Here is a 21,189-nt window from a genome sequence, read left to right on the forward strand (position 1 = left end):
ATATAATATTTGCATGGCAGTTAGCATAAAATATCATAAAATCAATGGCCTATCCAAAAAATGTCATAAACCACAAACCATAAAGCATGCAGGACTTTTTTACACAGCTGTTTACACATGTAGGATGAAGAGTTTAGCCAGCGTTTTTGCTGGCAGAATCTTGGAACAGGGCATGAAATGCACTTGCTTAGAGAACAAATCCGTGACCCAAATGATGGTATTGGTATTACTTTCTGGTAGTTCGACAATAAAGTCAATGGATATCTCCTTCCAAGGGGCATCAGGTCTGGCAATGTTTTGGAGTAGTCCTTGAGGTTTTCCTGGTAGTCTCTTTTTGAATCCAAAATGTCCAGCCACTTTTGAATCATGGGCCTGTTGGAGGACAATGCTTTTTAGACTAGCAGGCACATACAACTTGGCTCTCACCCAGGCAAGGCCATCCTGCATGGTGTAATCATTGGAGTGGGACTTGAACCATTCATCAGATGCTAGCACCTCCCTCAGTCATTTTGTTAGCTCTGTTGGCATGTCTAGGTCTGCTTTCCCCTGGCTCCTGGTGACTACTGGGGCAGCTAGATGTTTGGAAGGAATGACCGATTGGACCACTTCTGACCTGGCACTGTTATACTGGGGTAGCCTGGATAAGGCGTCTGCCATAAAATTCTTTCCTTCTGGGAGGTAAAATTGAACTGATTAAAATGTTGTGCACAGCGAACTTGTTTGGGCGACAATTTCTGTGGGGTTTTTAATGCCTCAAGGTTCTTATGATCAGTCCACACCTCAAACGGGTGCTTGGCTCCTTTGAGAAAATGCCACTAGGTCAGTAGGGCCCACCGAACTGCAAAAGCTTCTTTTTCCCAATTTGCCCATCTCCTTTCTGTCTCAGTCAATTTCTGGGAGATGTAGGCGCAAGGTTGTAGATTCCCATCACCATTTGTTTGAAGTAACACCACTATTACCACCATGTCATTTGCATCCCCTTGGACCACAAATGGTACGTCCATGTCGGGGTGTTTTAAAACAGGTTCAGCTGCAAAAAGACATTTCAATTTCTCAAATGCTGCTTGGCATTCCATTGTCCACTTCAGGGGCTGACTAGGTCTTGGTTTTGCTTCCCCATTTGACTTTAAGAGATTCATAATTGGCAAAGAAATGCTAGTGAACAAAGGGATGAACTGGAGGTAAAAATTGGCAAATCCTAAAATCTTTGTAGCTGCTTGCGGATACAAAGGTGGGGCGCCCATTCCATAACAGCCTGGACTTTCTCCGAGTCTATTTCAATACCCTCATGAGAAATGTGGTACCCCAAATAGTCATTTTTTTTCCTTGTGGATTCACACTTAGACAATTTGGCATAAGGTTCAGCAGCTCTGAGTTTTTTCAGGACTCTCTTTAATCCAAATTTAAAAGTTTCTTTACTTTGGGTTGATCACTCTTTCACCCAGGTCCACTTTGTTCCAGCTTAAATAGCTTGGTCCAGTTGCTCTGACTTTAAAGCAGCCATTAATGTGGCTGCTGCCACTTCTGCTGTCAGTTTGAAGAACTTTATCTTGGACCTTTCGAGGAACTGCTGGTTTCTCTTTGGTCGTCAAGATGTTTCTTCTTTTTTTTACCTTTTCTTCCAGAACGTTTCTGACCTGAAGGACTCTGGCAGCGGGTGTCTGGTTGGGTTTTTCACTGAGTCCTTCAGAGCTCCGCTATTTCCCCACAGTTCCCGTTGCGCCAATTCCAGCTTCTGTTGGTTTCATCCTTATGTAGTGCATGCAATTAAAGACTTCCTTTCCGTGTCTCTTCTTTGTGCAGGTCATTAATTGGAGCAAGGTGGTCAGTCAGTGATGTTGAAGACAATCATCTTTCCTCTGTAAGTATTAGTGTGTAGCTGTTTTATTTTGTGTGCTGGTTTCATCCTTATGTAGTGCATGCAATTAAAGACTTCCTTTCTGTGTCTCTTCTTTGTGCAGGTCATTCATTGAAGTTAGGTGGTCAGTCAGTGATGCTGTAGACAGGTAGGACAGTCATCTTCCTTCTGTAAGTAGCTCTTTTATTGTTTTGTGTACTTATTTTAGTCTTATTTAAGTAGTAAGTGCACAAAATAAAAAATTTCCTTTTTATATCTTTTTTTGTAGGTTACTCATTGGGGCAAAGAATTCAGTGACATTGACTTGGCCACTCCCACCTGATCACATGACCGCCAAGCCACTCCCATCTGGTCACATGATCTCCAAACCACTCCTACCTGGTCACATGACTGCTAAGTGACTCCCATCCAGTCACATGACTGCCAAGCCACTCCTACCCAAATGCCACCTGCTAACATTACCACCAAGCCATGCCCACAAAATAAGCCACACCTACAAAATAAGCCACACTCACATAACCGGTAATAAACAGATTTGAAACCCACCCCTGGACCTGATGGATTACATCCCAGAGTTCTAAAGGAGCTAGCAGATGTCATCTCAGAGCCACTGTACTATATCTTTCAAAAATCCTGGAGCACTACCAGAGGACTGGAAAAGAGCTGATATGGTTCCCATCTTCAAAAAAAACAAACCCAGATCCAGGAAACTACAGACCAATCAGCCTAACATCAATACCCGGGAAGATACTGGAAAAGATAATAAAAAACAGATCTGTCAACATTTAGAAATGCATAAAGTAATAACTAGAAGGCAGAATGGGTTTGTTAAAAACAGTTCATGCCAAACCAATCTTATTTCATTCTTCAACAGAGTAACTAAATTAGTAGACCAGCCAAATACTGTGGAATGTCAACTTGTAAAGCGTTATCATGACTATTATCAAGTGGATATTGGAGGGAGAATTCCATGCATACCTTCAGCCAGAATGGGATCTCATATTTCTACAGCCGGTGTGTTCATAGCCTGCTGCAGTACCTCATTGGTGGATATGATTTATGACACAGACTGAGGGGAGGGGAGACACAGGGGTAAAGTCCAAAGACCATTAGCCGGATATCAGTTTCAGCTCTGCAGAAGAACATGCCAAAATGTTGATCCTAATAAATGACTGGATTTCTTTTGAACTTTGTCTCGAGGCTTGTAAATTAATTAGGTCATCTTTTAGAAACTTCACATGGACATAATATACTTTAGACTTCAGTAAAGCATTTGACAAAGTAGACGACAAATTACTTCTTGGTAAGCTGGAAAAAAGTAGATATTTGGAATGCTGACATTAACCCGAATCTCCCTTAAAATTACTTCATCAGCTATCCCAAGTTGGGAAGCCGTTAGGGGTACTGAATCCCAGTTCTGACCCAACCCTGGGCAGTACAAAATTTCAGTGAAGATGGAGGAAGAAAAGAACACAGCAGAGAAGGGCAAAGATGACAGATCGCCTGTATTTGTCAAGGCCATCTATGCACCTTCTAAAGAGGTAGTCGAGGCTGCAGAAGCTAAAGAAAGGGAGTTGCAGCTGAGGGCCCGGCAAAAGGAACCAACCCCTAAACCTCCCTCACAGGCGGAATTAGACCTCCGTGATGAAGCCTCAGGATTTATGACCTCTAAGGAATGCCTGCTAGAAAGAGAGAGGGGCGCCATGAGAACTCCAACAGATGACTGTAGGATGGCCAGAAGATCTGATGAATGGAGATCCCAGTCACCCTCACGCAGTCATTCTCTGATGGGCTTCCCAGACCAATTCAGACAGCTAAACATGAGTGGAATCAAACCCCTCCTTTCCTCAGGACTACCTACGTGGAACCTGGCCCAGCCCACATTCTCCTTCCCTAGCAATGGAGTGGAAATCTTCGCTCCTTCCACACAGCGACCAGCAAATCAAACCAACCCCTTGCTGCTGGAGTAAAGCCAACTTCAGTCACATCAGCACCCCTCCTTCCTGGAGTGCAGGCAGGCCCTACACAGAATTAGGGAATTCAATCCAGCCAAATACAAAGGGGCCTGGGATGCGTTCCCCTCTCCCCAGCTGCCAATGGGTGGCTCGCAGCCCGTGAATCAAGCACCCCCATGGTGGGCTTTCTTCCCAGGACATGGATGGGCTCAATACCAATGGACGCCTGCCCCTTATCAGCAGATGGCTCCATTCCAGATAACTGCCCCTGGGCAGAACCAGGGACTGGGACTGCCACCGGGTCCAGTCCCCCCAGCAATGTCGCAATAGGCTTTCACCCAACTGATTGGTGTGGCTCAACAAGGGAGCTTATCACCCCAAGCAGCTGGCTAACGGGCTACCCCAGTTCAACCACCAGTGCCCTCCTCCCACACCACCATGGTTTCGAGCAACATTTGACGGGACCCCAGATAAGCTGGCTTACTTCCTGAATCAAGTATGAGCATACATTGATCAAGTAGACCCACAATACCCGTCTGATAGAGAATTGATCCAAGAAATAGCCAAGGGGATGAATGAAGGGGAGGCTGCACATTAAGCATATAAATCCAATAAACAACAACAACAACAACATTGGATAGCAGAGCTCCATGAGGAGGAGGCTCCTGAGCAAGATGATGTAACTGGGTTCATCCAACTGATGCATGCCCAATTTAGCAATGTGCCCAAGACATGGATGCAGAAGAGCAGATCCAGGGATTGTGACAGTCTGGCCATCCTGTGAAGAAGTTAGCTTGGGAGTTCCAGAGAATAGCTTTACTAGAATGTTTCACATTCAAACAAAGCATATGTTGAAGTATATTTGCCTACCTCCATCTAGTTCTTCTGCACCAAAATGGTTCCTGTAGAATAGCATAATTTCTATCTTGTAGCACTTGTAAATAGTCACTAAACAAACAAGTAGCAGCAGAATAGCACCGAGTCCTCCAGCAAGTTCAACTGTATACATCAGCTCTGAAAAGAAGAGTAAAGATTAATAACAACCACATTCTGATATAAAAGTAGTAATTTATTATCATAACTTGGGGCAAGAAGTAATTTTCTGTTTTTCTGAATGCAAAAACAAAGTGTTTTTTTTAAATTTCTTGGTATACACATACATACACAGAGAGAAAGAGTAGGCATTAATATTTTTGTGGTGTGTAACGTGCATGACATACAATGTTCACATAGGATGAAGCTAAATATCAGCCCTTTTCTCAACACAAAATTATCATTCCTTTTTTATCAGCTACATTTGTTTTAATATATCCCCCTTCTTTGGTGCGATGCAATTCACAATCTCTCCTCTATGTTGAAAATCATCTGTTTGTGATTTTTGACATTCTGACATTAAGAAGTAAAACATCATCATTTCTTGTGTAGCATTGTACCATGGGATATTGTACAATTGATTGAAACAACTGCCAGTTTAGCTTCCAAAGAAGTGGTTTGGGCAAATGTAGTTATATCTGTCTGTCAACAATAATCATTTCGTAATATCATTTATGAGATTATGTCTATCATACCCAAGCATAACTTTATATACTGTTGTTGCTCTCTAGCCCCATCTAGTGGCGGGAGAGACAAATACCCAGTATATTGTTTGAAGCTGACCCCACCCCATTACCCATGAACCCACACTCTCAAAACAAATACACATTGGGAAGCCAGACTCCATTTTCCTTTAGCATTTGGAGAAGGCCGAAACACAAAGAAGAATCCATCTTAATCTGTGGCATATGGTCATCCAAGGACAAATCCATAATGCACACAGAGAACATGTGATGAAGAGATTTAAATTGTTTGTATTTATTAATTATTATGTTCAACAGTAACTTAATACTGTCTCTCTTGTATTTGGTTCTCATTGTATGTATCCCTATTTTCCCCGGTTTCACCATTTCCTGTTCTTTCAATAAACCATTCAGATATACGCACACAATCTGTTTATTTGTATTGTATTTGTAAGTTTGTTAAACATGTACAAGATAGCAGGTATAAATATAAACATGGACATGAATGAAAGGAATGAATACAAATACTGTATAGGACAGTAGGACAGGGATGGTAGGCACACTGGTGCGCTCATGCATGCCCCCTTTATGGACCTCTTAGGAATGGGGTGAGGTCCATGGTAGACAGTTTAAGGTTGAATCTGTGAGGGTTAGAGGATATAACAACAGAGTCAGGTAGAGCATTCCAGGCATTGACCATTCTGTTGCTGAAGTTGTATTTTCTGCAATCGAGTTTGGAATGGTTTACTTTGCTGTTGTATCGATTGTTTGCCCATGTATTATTGAGGTTGAAACTGAAGAAGTCATTGACAGGTAAACATTGTAACAGACAATTCTGTATATTGTGCTTAGATCATACCGCAGGTGGTGCAGTTCGATTGTCCAAGCCCAAAAGTTCGAGCCTGGTGACATAGGGAATTCTATTGTGAGTAGAGGAGTGGAGTACTCTTCTTGTGAAGTACCTCTGGACCCACTCAATCGTATTGTGAGAAAAGAGGGGTGAGCTCGCAGGCCTCACTGAACCAAAGTTTTAAACTTACATAATTGCAAAATGCATCAGACATATTTCTAATGTGCTGACTTGTGTCTGCATTTTCTGCAAAGCTTGCACTTGAAATGGATATATTTAGAGCAGGAAGAATGAGATGGTGTAACAAATATCTGAGAGCTTCAAATGTACATGGGTGTTTGCAGAGGGTTACAGTCAGTAATGGTCAGTAAGAAAGTAAAAAAAAATAAGGAAGTGAAACTATGAAATGCATAGGTCAATAAAAAAGAAGGTATAAGTAATGTGGCTTGAGATGAGAATGGGATCCTATGCCAAATAGCAGTTGCTATTTGTCATTAGGAACCCATTGCAATGGTATTAATAGCATAAGTTTTGTTGTGCAATTGTATTGCTATGTTGGCTATTCATGTTCCAAATTGTTCATGAAATAATAAACCTCTGATCTTCTAAGGGCTCCTCTCCTAACTTAAGAAAGTGAAAACTCTTGAAGCAGAGTATTTCAAAGGAAACCTTTTATTAAGAAGAATGGCAGCCATTGAATTCAAAGCAACATCTGAATCCCCTTAGGCAATGCAAGTAGAATTAAAGCAGTAGAGACACCTCTACTATGGTGACATAAACTGATATATATACATAGAGAGAAACTAATTACTAGAATTGAATACCTGTATAACTGATACAATTGAGAGACATCTATTTGTATAAAATAACTGTAATGGCTCCTCTCCTAACTTGAGAAAGTAAAGACTCTTGAAACGGATTATTTCAAAAGGAACCTTTAATCAAGCAAGATGGAAATCATTAGAAGCAAAGCAGCATCTGAAAACCTTTAGACCATGCAAATGGGATTAAGCTAATAATGACCCCTCCCCTTTGTCCGAATGCAGATTCTGACCAATACACAAGTGTGACTATGCTTCCTTAACTCTTCTGCCCTGGGAGTCAATAAAACACACGTTCCCATGGCTATCTCTAGTTAGACATCAGTTATATATCCCACATGGCTACCATAAACATCCCTCCAGAGATGTTGGGACCTTCAGTCTCCCGGTGACAGGAAACCAGTTGCAAAGTTGTAAAACTCAGTTGTTTCAGATGTAGCTAATGATTTAACTCCGAGACTCCCCTCCTCCCAATTGAATGGTAGTATCACTTTTAGGGATCTGACAATAACAGTGTGATATGTAACTCTATGATATATAATAATTGAGGCTCAAAAACAGAATAGAATAATACATAGGAATGTTTAGATTTTGAAACGTAATATTAAGGAAGGTTAATTATTGTTAAATATTGAGATATATAATTATTGATACCATTGATATTGCTGATAAAGTAGAAGTAAAGTAGAATTTATATGCAATTGTGGGCAAGGATAAATAGGGGGATAAAAATGGCAACTTCAGTAAAGTTGATGAAAAAAAACTACACCCAATATGATTTTGGCAACACCCCCCTCCTCAAATCAAACATCAATTGAGAGTACATTGGGGCTGGAGAAAGGTGGAACGATGGCAGGAACAACGGGACCAGCACCAACAATGCAGAGTATGCAATTGATGCTCCAGATGATACAAGAGACATTGATGAAAAGCCAAGAAGTGACGGCTACAAATCATGAAGAGACAAGGAGGAATCATGAAGAAATGAAAAATGAAATAGGAGAATTGAAAGGAAATATCAAAAATGTGGATGACAAAATTGAAAGGATACAGAATGCCTTAGCAATAATGAACAGATAATCCAGAATATCGAAACAAAAATAGAACAAACAGATCAGAAGATGGAAAAAATGGAGCTGGAATATAGACAAGTTAATAAAGAATTAGAGTTATCAATAATCCGACTTGAAAATGAAAGAGCTGCATTCTATCTAAGATTCCAAAACATAGCAGAAGAGAAGGAGGAAGACCTGAAAGGAAAAATGATCGAAATCTTCACCGAAATTCTACAGAGAAAAGAACAAGAGTTGAGAGGAGACATCGATGAAGCTTATCGTGTGCATACTAATTATGCCAGAAGACATAGGCTCCCGAGAGAAGTGCATGTAAAATTTGCTAAAAAAAACTAGAGATGAAGTGTACAAAAAAACCAGAGAAGGGATGATTACATTTCAGGGAAAATATTTGATCACGCTTAAACAGATTCCACGGAGAATTCGTGAACAATGTAGACAATACCAATTTTTAACAAATCAGTTACTAAAAATAGAATAATGTACAGATGGTTGCTACCAGAAGGGATACTGGTATCTTGGCAAGGGAAAAGATATAAGGTAGAGAATATAGAAGAAGCGCAGAAATTCTATTAAAAACACTGCAAAGGGGTAGAAGAACAAGGAAGTAAAAGGAAGGCGTGAGAGGGAAAAGTCAGATACAAACCAGAAGCAACAAAAAACACCCCATCTAAAGATGGACCAGGAAATAACAATTATTTCGATAAACTTGAATGGACTGAACGCACTAAAAAAAGAGCACAGATGTTTAATAAACTTAAGAAACTGAAGGTAGATATAACTTGTATACAGGAAGTGCATCTTAAAAGGAACATAGGAACTTACTGGAAAACAAAAAAAACTAGGGAAATTATATATAGCACTGGCAGATTAAAAAAAAGAGGGATAGCAACCTATATAAAGGAAAAAATAAACTCCAAAGAGGTCTACTTTGATGAAGAAGGCAGGATGCTAATGACTGAATTAGAGACAACAGAAAAACTGATATTATTAATAGTCATATATGCACCAAATCAGAAACAAGAGGAATTCTATAGGAAATTACACAACAAAATAAACGAATTAGAATATGAAAATATTTGCTTAAATGGGGATTATAATGCAATAGTGGAATTAAAAAATGGACTATGAAAGCAAAAAAAAAAAAAAAAAAATTACATTACCCAAATCCTTTTTTGAGATGGTACTGGAATATAAATTACATGATATTTGGAGAGAAAGGCACAAAACAAGAAAGCAATATACCTTTTATTCAAACCCCCACCAGTCCCTATCAAGAATTGACTTGGATTTCATCTGATCTATGTAATCAATTAGACAAAATTGAAATCCTTCACCAAAGCTATAGAGCCTGGTGATCTTTCTTCCAAAATGCCATCAGAGGCTTAGATTTGTCATGTAGTGAGGAGATAGTATTAATAATTAAATGGCTCAAAATTAAATCTGCTGAGCATGCAAAATGAATCAGGACCATAAGCATAAACTACCTCAAAACAGGCCTTAAAACAATCTGGGACAGACTTGATGAGTGCTATAGCTCAGCAGAAGCAGCGGAAAAAGCACTGTTCAAAAGATTTGATATCTTTCCCAAAATACCTAACAGCCTATCAGAAACTTAGGGAACTTGGCGACTTACTAATGGAACTTCAAATAGCTAAGTAAGAAGGGGACTTGCAAGGACTTGCATTCCTTGACATAGTCCAAGGTTTCAACCCCATTGTACAAAAGTTACCCTATAGCTCGCAAGAGCAGTGGCTCCAAATACACATGGCTCCAAATACAAAAGAGAGTACAATGTTCCATTTCCCCCCTCCTCTGTTTTTGTGGACTTTGTGTCCCACAAGCTAAAACAAGAAATGATCCTAGCTTTGACTAGGGAGGGATGGCAGAGGAGCTGCTTTCAAGCCATTGGGAGAGATATCCAATCCAACTGCACAGGTCCAGTTTCACTGACTACAGGCTGCATCAAACTACACAAGGGAGGGAGCGAGGGAGAGAGTGTGAGCGAGCCAGGGCCCTTCCCTCAAGCCTTTGTCCAAAGTTCCACACCGCACCAGGAAGATGAAGTTTGAATTCCTCCCCACCCCCTTCGACCCACGCGTACCTTTTCCAGCTGCTTCAGAGAGGGCTTCAATGCCGCTCTTGCCTCGGGTCCTCTGAAGAAGCTCTGCCCTCGCTTCCCTCTCTTTGACAAGCGCCTTGCAAATGGGGGCAGGACAGGGGAGCGTACTGGTAAGGGGGCATGGCCATGTCACTGTGGAATGGGTACGCAAAATTATGGCAAATTTCTGGCACCGGTATACCCGTAGTGGTGCGTACTGGCCAGAACCCACCTCTGGTATGCAGAGAGAGTTGACCTTGACAAAGCTCAAACATGAGCATCAGCATGAACAGAAGATGGTGAAAGCAAAATTCTTCTTTTTTTCCAGAATTTTATTTTTTATTCTCTTACATACCATTTTAAGTATACATTCACATAATTATTATTCTTCTTTACATTTGTCATTCTTATACATTTATTATTTCATTTAATAGATTATAATATACAATTTGGGTTGCTTTATTTTCCATCCCTTCCTCCTGTTGTAACCGCACTTTCTGGTAGTTCAACAATGCTATAAGTCCATAGCAATCTCCTTCCAGGGTGCTGAAGGTTCAGCTACCTTCTATAATAGTCCTGGTATTTTCCCTTGGTATCTTTTAGCTGCCGCACAAATAGGGCAGCTACCTACATAGTCTCCCTATGTTCTTTTTTAGTGATGGCCACCAAAATTGCCTTTTAATGAGGTGTTAAGTTTTCATAAAACCAAAGTGTCCAGCTAATTTGGAGTCGTGGCACCTTGCCATTAAATACAGTCTTTGGCTAGTTGGAAAATACAACCTCCCTCCCACTCAAGTTAAGTTATCTTTCATCAGGCAGCTGGATTTGTGGCTCAAAAACCGTTCATTGGTGGCTAAAGCTTGTTTAAAAGTTTGGGTGGTGTCCTTGTCCTCAAAGTTTCCTGTTTTGCCTGGGATCTGGTGGTTACTTTAGCGGCTAGTTGATTGTTTTATATCATGGGTTTGATTACATCTGGATTCATACTATCGTATTGCAGTTTTGTGCCAGAAAATCCCCCCCCCCAGGAGATATCTGAGCGTAAATTCAAACTGTTTTAAGTACTGAGCCCATCACACTTGTTTTGGGGAGAGTTTCCTTGGGGTCTTTAGGGCTTCTAAATTTTTATGATCCGTCCAGACTTCAAAAGGAATCTTATTCTCCTCTAGAAAATGCCTCCAGATTAAAAGAGCCCATCGAACTGCATAATCCTCTTTCTCCCAAATGGCCCACCGTTGCTCAGATTCATTCAATTTTTTGGATGTGTAAACGCATGGTTGTAATTGGTCTTGCTCATTTTTCTAAAGCAGGACTGCTCCTATTGCTATATCGCTGGCATCTGCTTGTGTGATGAACAGTTTCTCTGTGCCCAGGTGCTTTAGAATTGGCTCTGCGGAAAACAGCAATGTAAGTTTTTCAAATGCAGCTTTGCATTCTATCGTCCAGTTCAGAGGCTGCTTCGGTTTCGGGATACCCTCTCCCATCGTTTTTAAAAGCTTGGTGATGGGGAGAGAAATCTGGGCGAAAGCGGGGATAAACTGGCCATAAAAATTGGCAAATCCCAGGAAGCTTTGAAACTGTTTTTTTAAATATTTTTTTTTAATTTTCAAAACAAACACAACACATCTTTCTTTACATTCTGTAGAAAGTGTATCAGTTGGTTACAAAAAGACTTTCGTGCATCTCTTCCACAGTCAACAAAGATAATTCATATTAACTCAAGTATTTTAACTCAGATATTTATACATGTTACCATGATCATAGCTCCATTTTAATTTGACTATAATTGTTTAAACATCCTTCATCATAAAGTATACCAAGATTTAATACATAACCACATACGGGCATTTCATTTACTATTTCTAAAATCCTCCATTAACACTGAATGCTTATGTCCTATTCTGGCTAAACATCCATAATATTTAATAACAAAATTTTCTAATCGTCCTTTCCAAATCACTGTTTACAATTTACATCCAGTTTCCTTATGTTGTACACATACCTATATATACGTTGTTATCATTATCCCTCCTTTATTTAACTATATCCTGTATCATAACATTTTCCTAATAATCAAGACTTTAACTGTATCTAACTTAGTTCTTTTTTATTGACCTTTATATATAATCCAAAAGGATTTCTAATCTTCCTTTCATGAGTACCATTCAATATTCATATCCAATTATTACTTATCATAACACTACATGTTGTATACATTATTATCATTATCAATTATTTATTTAACTATATGTATTGTCACTAAATTTCACTAAGTTTAACTAGATTTAAATTATACTCTTCCATCTATCAACCTGTATCTTTCCAGTAGCAAAACAGTCTCATATCTTCTGCCATTGGTGGTGTCATTTCCTTAATCAACTTTCTATGGACTCCTCTTAGCAACTCCTTGCTTATAAAATCTCTCATGTAATTTCTATGCCCTTTTTCTGTTTCCTTAACCAGCTTATCTTTGATTGTCGGTAGTGTTATCAATGATATTGCTAATGAAATTTCTCTCTTTAAATCCATAAATTCTTTTATTTTTTCTTCTTCTGTATCTTGCCATCTGGGGTAGATTTTCCCTTCATTTAGTTCCTCTTTCAGTATTTCACTCTTTCCATTTTCAAAGACAAACCAATCACCATAAATATCAGCAAATTTAATTTCTTTATATTCATTTTCCTCTTCGATTTTTAGGATTTTAACCACCACTTTTTCCACTTGATAAACATCCCCAACTTCTTCATCATATTTTGCTTTTAGATGCTCTAAGTCTTCCAACTTCTTCTCTATCCTTTCATATGTATTTGATAATTTCTGTATTTCTGAGAATATCTTTTGCAGACTTAAAGTTTCTTTCTGCTGTTGAAATTGTGCCATTATCTCCAGCTAACAAACACTGCTACTCTAGCTTGGAAGGTTAACAAGATTAAGCATAAATTCACAATAACATTTTATTTTTCCTTTCACTGGTTAAAGATATATTTCAAAAGAACATCTGTATGCTTTTCTTCTTATCACTCTCTATAAACAAGCAGTGAGACCTTGGAGTGCCAAGCCAGGATAATCAGTGAGAAAAGTAAGTGTTTCATTTCCAATACACAAACCTTCCAGCCTCCAAGTAGCAGTGTTATTGTTGCAATTTTCTTTGTTTCTTTTTGTATCTTTTTTGTATTTCATGTCAAAAAAAAGTCCGATTCTTGAATGAGTTAGAAGAATGCCCACAGTAATGAAAGAGGAGAATTTTAGTCCATAGGTTACAAAGAATAATAAAAGAAAAAAATAGAAGAAGAAAACTTAATCCATTCGTTTTAAAAGGCTTCCATTCCATTCATGAAGATAGCATTTAAAAAGTAAGATAACCCACAGTCCAAAACCATTCCAAATTTAATTCTGCCACTTATTTCTTCTGTTCTACAATTTAAATTAATTTTAAATTTTTAGGCAGTCTCTTTTTAAAATTCCTCAACAGCTGGAAACACTTTCTCTTTCTGTATCCTTCTGCTTTGGAGCAGCCCCGACTTCATCAGCCTGATGGCTGGATTTTTTGTCGCTGGTTTGAAGAACTTCTCTTGGATTGATCAGGGACTTTGTGATGTCCCTGAGTTCAGCAAGACGTATTCTTTCTGTTCACCATTTCTGCGGGACAGTTTAGGTCTGTTTCGACCACCCAGCGGCAAAAGTATCGATGGCGATCTCAGAGCATTGAGATCGCACGATGTCTTTTTGTGACATTGGCTCCTCTTCTCAAGCTTTGAAACTGTTTACATGTTCTGGGTGGTTTCTAGTCAAGTACTGCCTGCACTTTTAAAGGGTCCATTACTATGCCCTGGTGTGAAATGCGGTATTCTAAGTAATCAATTTTTTCTTGGTGGAATTAATATTTGGACAGTTGAGCATAAAGTTTGGCAGAACGAAGTTTGTTCAGAACTGCCCAGACTAGTTTTATATGTTCTGCCTTGGTCTCAAAATATAACAAAATGTCATCTAAGTATACCTAACAGCCCTTATATAAATGCTACTGTGACACTTCGCTTATTAATTGCATAAATATTGCAGGGGGCCCTTGGAGCCCAAATGTGAGCACTTTGAATTGATAGCCACCAAGAGGGGTGTTAAATGCTGTTTTCCATTCATCTCCCTCCTTAATTCTGATATGGTAGTAAGCCTCCCTTAAATCCAGTTTTGAAAAAAAAAATTGTGGCTTCCGATGCCTCACTGTAGAGGTTCAGTGGCAAATGAAGCTGGCTCCCTCCCTGCTATTGACCCATCTAGTTGGCAAAAAGCTATGGGGCTTTTCAGCTCCCTTACATTAATCCTCAACTTTCTTACCAGGGTTGGGCTGATCAAACAGCGGGTGCACCCTGAGTCCACTAAACCTGAGATTTTTATCCCCCTCTCCCAGGTGGGGATAAACAGTCTTAGGGGGAGGTTAAGCAGTTTAATTGGTTTGCTTACCAGTGTTTCATCATCTGGATCGCTTCCGGATGAGTATGGTTCCTCCTGCTGAGAAGCTGGGGTTTCCTCCTCAATGGGAGAGGGGGAGATTCTATGATCTCCCTGCTCCTCAGGGCCGTTTCCTTCCCATGCTGGTCAGGTTTCGTAGGTTCCCCCTCCCCATGGGCGCTCTGGTTTCCTAGCTGGTGCTTATAAACAGCATTCTGCAGCTCAATGCCCCTCCTTTTCCACACTTGAAACTGTCTTAGGTTTTCGGAGAAGATGCCATTTGTGGACTGAAAGGCTCTTGCTTCCATTGGGGTGGGGATTTCTTCCACATTCACCCAGCTCGGTACTGGTTTCTGGCCATGTCGATCTCTGCCTCTTCAGCAGTGAGATACCACTCATGTAAGTGCCACGCAAGCATTGTAGAGATCATCACTCAACCTGTCTTTGAACCAGCTTGGCCAGTTTACGTGACACACCTGGTCTCAGAATTCTTCGGTGTACTCTGCCATTGGCCGGCGTCCCTGCTTCACAACTTTAATGTGGTCATGTGCTTTGCGGTCTGTGAGGGGGTCCTCGAAACGTCATTGCACGGCCATCATGAAATGGTCGAAGTTCCACAGTTCTGACACAGCGGCATCATGTAGGGTCACCATCCATCTGGCAGCAGCTCCTTCACACCCGTATTCTTGCATGTAGATGAACACGTGTGCCACAAAGAATCCCATCAAACTTCACATCAAGGGAAGGAGGTTTTGGGGTTGATTGGGAGCGCCCCCCCCCCCAATCTATGCGACAATAGGGGGGAGGGTTTGCTGGTTCCTAGCTGTTGCTGTTGTGCCATCTACTTGATCAGCAGGGCCCAGAGGGGGTTTAGCTCTCCTGGCATCATCTGCGGTTGCTGCCCTTCCAATGCCTCTTGGTTGCTGTTCCTGCTCCCCCCGGATGTTGAGATTTTCCAAAATCTCCATCACCAACAGGGTTACATGTCTCTTCAGGCAATCCTCTCTCAGTGAGGCTTCATTTAGCTCCTCCTGGTCAGAGGGGGCTTCTAGCTCCAATTTCTACCCTGGTTTTTGGTTACCACAGGTGAGGGTGACTCCTCTGGTCCTCCCATCACCGCCATCTTTTGTCCCGATGCCGATTGACCAGCGGGGCTTTTTGGGGTCCTCCAGGCTCACCTCTTCCTCTCTGACAGGGTACATGGAGCAGGCCTCTGGTTTGGTGGGGGGGGGGTTGACATCTCCCTCCAGCATTCAGTTGTTCGCTATTGTGCTCGGACATGGTTTATAGGGTCCCCTTGGTAGAGCAAATGTTGCCTCTGCGGGTTGACCGTTTTGTAGAGATGTTGCTTTATGTAAGGGCTCCTATCCTAACTTAAGAAAGTGAAGACTCTTGAAACGGAGTATTTCAAAGAATCCTTTTATTAAGAAGAATGGAAACCATTAGAGTCAAAGCAACATCTGAATCCCCTTAGGCAATGCAAGTAGAATTAAAGCAGTAGAAAACCATCCCATTTGTTAAAATGCAGATTCTAGCCAATACACCAGTGTGAAGATGTATCCTTTATCAACTGCCCTGAGAGCTGAATAAACATACATTCCCATGGCTATCTTCCATTACACAGTAAAGTGCAATGTCCCAGATGGCCATCATAAACGTTCCCCCAAAGGTGATGGGATCGCAGGCATTTCAGTGCCAGGAAACCAGCCAAGAGGAACATGTGTGACAAATTTCAAGTTTATAGGCTTTACAGTTCTGGAGATTTCATGATGAGTGAGTGGATTTGGCTTTTATATATATATAGATTCTATTCATTGATATTAATTGCTCTCACAGTATGTTATTTTGCATGGCTTCCTTGGTTCCTAAATTACTCTTCCATGAAAAGGTGCACTTTTTCACAGCTGTCTAAACACATGTTAGACAGAGAATCATTTATCTCACTTTTACAAACACTTTTTTCATATAATTTGTTCTGCTGCTTCAAATTCTGGATTAAAAATTTAAACTTAGCTCAATAATACAGACATGCTTCATCTTTTTCTCCTGCATCATAGTGACAATAGAAAGATTATGAGAAATTTATGGAAATGCAATGAATTATCAGTCTTTTCCTTGTTTAAAATGGTGATAGTTATTTGACAAATAGCCAAGATTTCTTCGCCAAATCTTTCCCATTGTGACAGGTGCTAAAAAATCTGGACCTGTTAATGAGTTTGCCTATTAGTTGCAGTTTAGTTAATTTAAAATGCATTGTTTGATTTTTTTTTCCAGCAAAAAAGATTATGAACTCCCAGCTGTTCATGCTTTCCTGGATCAGTAGGAAGTTTACCTCCTAGCTATTCAAATGCACTGATGCCACCAGAAACTTATAGGAAGATTTAAGAGCTACAGTATTTCTAATTTGTTTTTAAAAATGCCATAAGTAACACTCAGCTACTTTTAGGAATCTTCCTTAGTAAATATATTTATGAAGATGATATTAAATGAGTATCCTACTACCTGACTACTCAACTCATTATTCATATTTTATAGCACTATGTTTTGATTAAATTATGCTAGTTATTATTCAGCTTTATCAGACAGATGACAGTCTGCCCTTCAAAACAGAGTTAGAGTTGGAAGCTCAACATAGTTTCCTCCCTATAAGACTTGCATTAAATTGCTCAGAAGGGCTTGCCCCTTAACAATAAAACAGATTTCCTGCGTAAATATAGTAATAAATAATAAAAACAATTTAATATTGATATAAAAATAGACACATGCTTTTACAGAATGGTCAAATCTGTAAGGTCTTGCCTCTCCATTTTTCCCAAGAAAGCAGGACTCTTGAAACTGCAGTTGTTCCAAAAGAAGCTTTTATAGAAAGGTTCTGATCTTGTAGGCAAGAACTGAAGCTTCTCACTTAAAACCAGCTATTTAAAGCAATGCTAATCAAACCCCTCCCACACTACATCATTTCAGGGAAACAGAAACACAGTAATGCAAGAAACAGAAACAGATCACTCCATTCCTTCCCCCATTCCTCCCACCAAAATGCCAGCATCCCTCAAGGAATATCTGGGACCTGACATACAGCCCCCTCCCCTAGAAAAAGCAGGAAGCCCATCTGAAAGAAAACAAAAGAGGGAAGGGGAGACAAAGGAAACATAAAATCAATTAGGTTTGTCAGGGTACAATTGATGGAATATATGTACCAACCCTTGGCAGTCCATAGTACAATTCAGTGGTTGGCTAGGTTTCGCTTTATGTACCCCCTTGGTTTTTAAGAGATGGTTTCGCTTTATGTACCCCCTTGGTTTTTAAGAGATTTGTAATCAGCAATGCTATTTGGGAAAAATGGGATAAACTGCCTATAAAAGCTAGCGAACCCCAGGAAGCTCTACAATTGTTTGCAAGTATGGGGGGGGGGGGTGTTCCCACACTCAAGGACTGCTCTGACTTGTGCAGGGTCCACCCCCTGTTGACAGATTCTGTACCCTAGGTAATCTATCTTATCTTGGTGAAAATCACATTTGGAGAGTTTGGCAAACAACTTAGCTACCCTTAATTTCTTCAAAACCTCCCACACCAATTTAACATGTTGAGTCTTAGTTCCAGTATAAATCAACATATCATTAAGATAAACCAAAACTCCCTTATACAAGTGCTCATGTAGCATCTCATTAATTAGCTGCATGAAAATGGCGGGTGCCTCTTGGAATCTGAATGGCAAAACCTTGAACTGAAAACATCCCAATGGACAATTAAACACTGTTTTCCATTCATCCCCTTCTGGGATCCTGATCCGGTAATAAGCCTCCCACAAGTCTAGTTTCACCAGAACGGCCAACATGTCCTTCATTAAGGGTAGGGGATAAAGATTTTCCTTGCAAATAGCATTTAAATTCCTATAATCAACACATAAACATAACAAGCTGTCATTCTCCCAGAATAGATGGGGATGGCCACCTTGGATCTTGCCAGTTCGATGAACCAATGCTCAAGATTTTTATGTATGAATTGCTGCAGTTCACCCAGTTCCAGTCATCATGTAAAATTTTGGTTTAGGTAGTCGTCCCCCCTGTAAAAACTCGATGGCAAAATCTGTAGACCTATGGGGGGAGGAGAGTTCATATGAGGCTGCTGTTTTGAAAACATTCATCAAATCATGGAATTCCCTGGGGATGCCCAATAGGGCTCCATTCACCACAGCCACAGTTACCTCCTCACTCTGTGGTATTTCAGTCTGGTGGGGTTCCTGGTTCCAAATTAACTCATCATTAGGAAATTGGAGGGTTCCTTCTGTCCAGTCCACCCTAGGGTTCCATTTCTTTAACCACGTTAGCCCTAGAACTAGGGCCCAGTCCATCCCTGGTGTTACAATGAAAGCAATGGCGTTGGAGTGATTTACCATTGTTAGTTTGAGCAGTTCAGTGGCAAATGTGGCCAGGGCACCCCCTGCAATGGATCCATCAAGTTGGCAAAATGAGACTGGGGTCTTTAGTGGCCTTAATTGCCCAGTTGTCTGACCAGAGTTGAGCTTATTAGGTTTCTCATGCACTGAATCTAGCAATGCCTTAAATCTCACTTTTGTCCTTGTTACCGGAATTATAGGGGTTGTAAAGGGTTCGACAACCCCACTCACCAAATGGTCTTCTTGGTCATTCTCCAGATGACTGGGTTCATCCAATGGAGGGGTTGGAGTTCCTCACACCATAATTGGTTCCAGCAGGAGCTCAATGACTGCATGGGTCTTCCAGGCAATATCTTTGGAACAGGGTGGTGGCTTTGAGCGTTTTCCTCTGACCTGCTTCTCTCCCTTTTGAGTGGACATTCTCACATGACACTCATTTGAACAGTGGCCTTCATCCCCACAATGGAAGAAGGCAGCTGAATGTGGTGGGGCAGAGAGAGTTTTGTGTTGTGGCTCAACAGCGGCCGGCTGAGCTGTTGCTGGAATCTGACAGCGGTGAACACTATGGGACATGAGATACAATCTTAAGTCACGTCTTGTGTATGGTGTCGATGGGCCAAGTCAGCGATGTGAGCCCCCCCCCCCAGGTCTGCTCCAGCCTTTGAAGACACTGGAGAGACCCTGGGGGGCATTTCTATGGACTTTCTGACAGACTTGCCTCCGTCTTCTGGATTTACCACAGTGTTCATGGTGGTGAACATGCTGACGAAGATGGCACATTTTATCCCGTGTCTAAAATTACCAACAGCCCGCGCAACCACCCGCATGTTTATCCAACATGTTTTCAGGCTGCATGGCCTACCTGATAGGGTCGTGTCAGACAGAGGAACGCAATTTACAGCCCAGTTTTGGAAAGGGCTGATGAAGGCCTTGGATATAAAAATCTGCTTGTCCTCAGCATACCATACAGAAACTGACGGAGGGACAGAGAAAGTGATCAGGATCTTGGAGCAGTACCTGAGTTGTTTTGTGAACCAGCAGCAAAATGATTGGGCAGACTACCTGGCAGTGGTGGAGTTTGTGTTCAATAACTCGCAGCACACATCCACGCAAATGACGCCCTTCTTGGCCAATGTAGGGTATCATCCTTGGTTCTTTCCCCTCCCCTTGGGGTTCTTTCCCCAATTGAGTCACTGGTCCCTGCAGCTAAGGACTTTCTGTCAGAACTACAGGCGGTCCATCAAGCGGTGCAACGATGGCTGGATAAAGCCAAGGAGGACTATAAGAGAGTCGCGGACAGATCTCGGTGTGCAACACCGGCATTGACTGTGGGGGATCGAGTGTGGCTGTCCACTAGACACCTTCCATCAGACCGGCCGGTCAAGAAGTTAGACCACCGTTACCTTGGCCTGTTTCCTGTTGAAGCAGTCATCAATCCGGTCACCTGGTGTTGCCACATTCGATGCAAGTCCATCCGGTCTTTCATCAATCTCTCCTTGTTTCTGAAGCCAGCTTGTCCTCTTCACTGACCAGATCATCCCCAGCTTCGTGGTGATGAGGAGCTGCCCGAGTACAAAGTTGCCAGTATCCAGGATTTCCGATGGCTGAAAGGACGGTTCCAATACCTGATTGAATGGAAGGGCTATGGGCCGGAGGATTTTACCTGGGAGGATATGACCTTCATCCATGAACCTGCTTTGGTGCAGGCCTTCCATGAGCAATTCCCATCTAAGCCACACCCTTAGTGTCAGACCCGGGAGAAGGGCCCTGCAGTGAGGGATAGTGTTGTGGCATAACAGCGGCCAGCTGAGCTGTTGCTGGAATCTGACAGCGATGAACTCTATGGGACTGCCCTGGAGGCTGAGGAAGACTCTGGGGGGGGGGGGTGTTCGGAGTCAGAGCAGAGACTAGAGAGTCCTGTTGGCCACCAGATGGCTTCTGAGTCAGGGAGCAGTGATGAAGAACAGACAGAGGCTGTCCCTGACATACGTATGCGTAGGGTTGAGAGGAGGAGGGAGCAGCTTTGGAAAAAGGCTCAAAGAAGGAAATAGGGAACAGGTGGCTACTGATTGGCCCCTCCCGGAAAGCTTATAGGTGGGGCAATGGGAGGGGAATTTTGCAGGATACAACAGTTTA

General features: G+C 41.4%; 1 protein-coding gene across 1 annotated transcript in view; it reads right to left on the reverse strand.

Moving 5' to 3' along the window:
• Positions 1-21,189, reverse strand: part of IL1RAPL1 (interleukin 1 receptor accessory protein like 1) — a 726,118-nt gene that overhangs the window by 14,620 nt on the left and 690,309 nt on the right. The window contains exon 8 of the mRNA XM_032220482.1: positions 4,684-4,827. Within this exon, the coding sequence (XP_032076373.1) occupies positions 4,684-4,827 (144 nt within the window). The remainder of the gene's footprint in view (positions 1-4,683; positions 4,828-21,189) is intronic.

This window comes from Thamnophis elegans, chromosome 6 (genome assembly GCF_009769535.1).
Source record: "Thamnophis elegans isolate rThaEle1 chromosome 6, rThaEle1.pri, whole genome shotgun sequence".
NCBI classification, from domain to species: domain Eukaryota; kingdom Metazoa; phylum Chordata; class Lepidosauria; order Squamata; family Colubridae; genus Thamnophis; species Thamnophis elegans.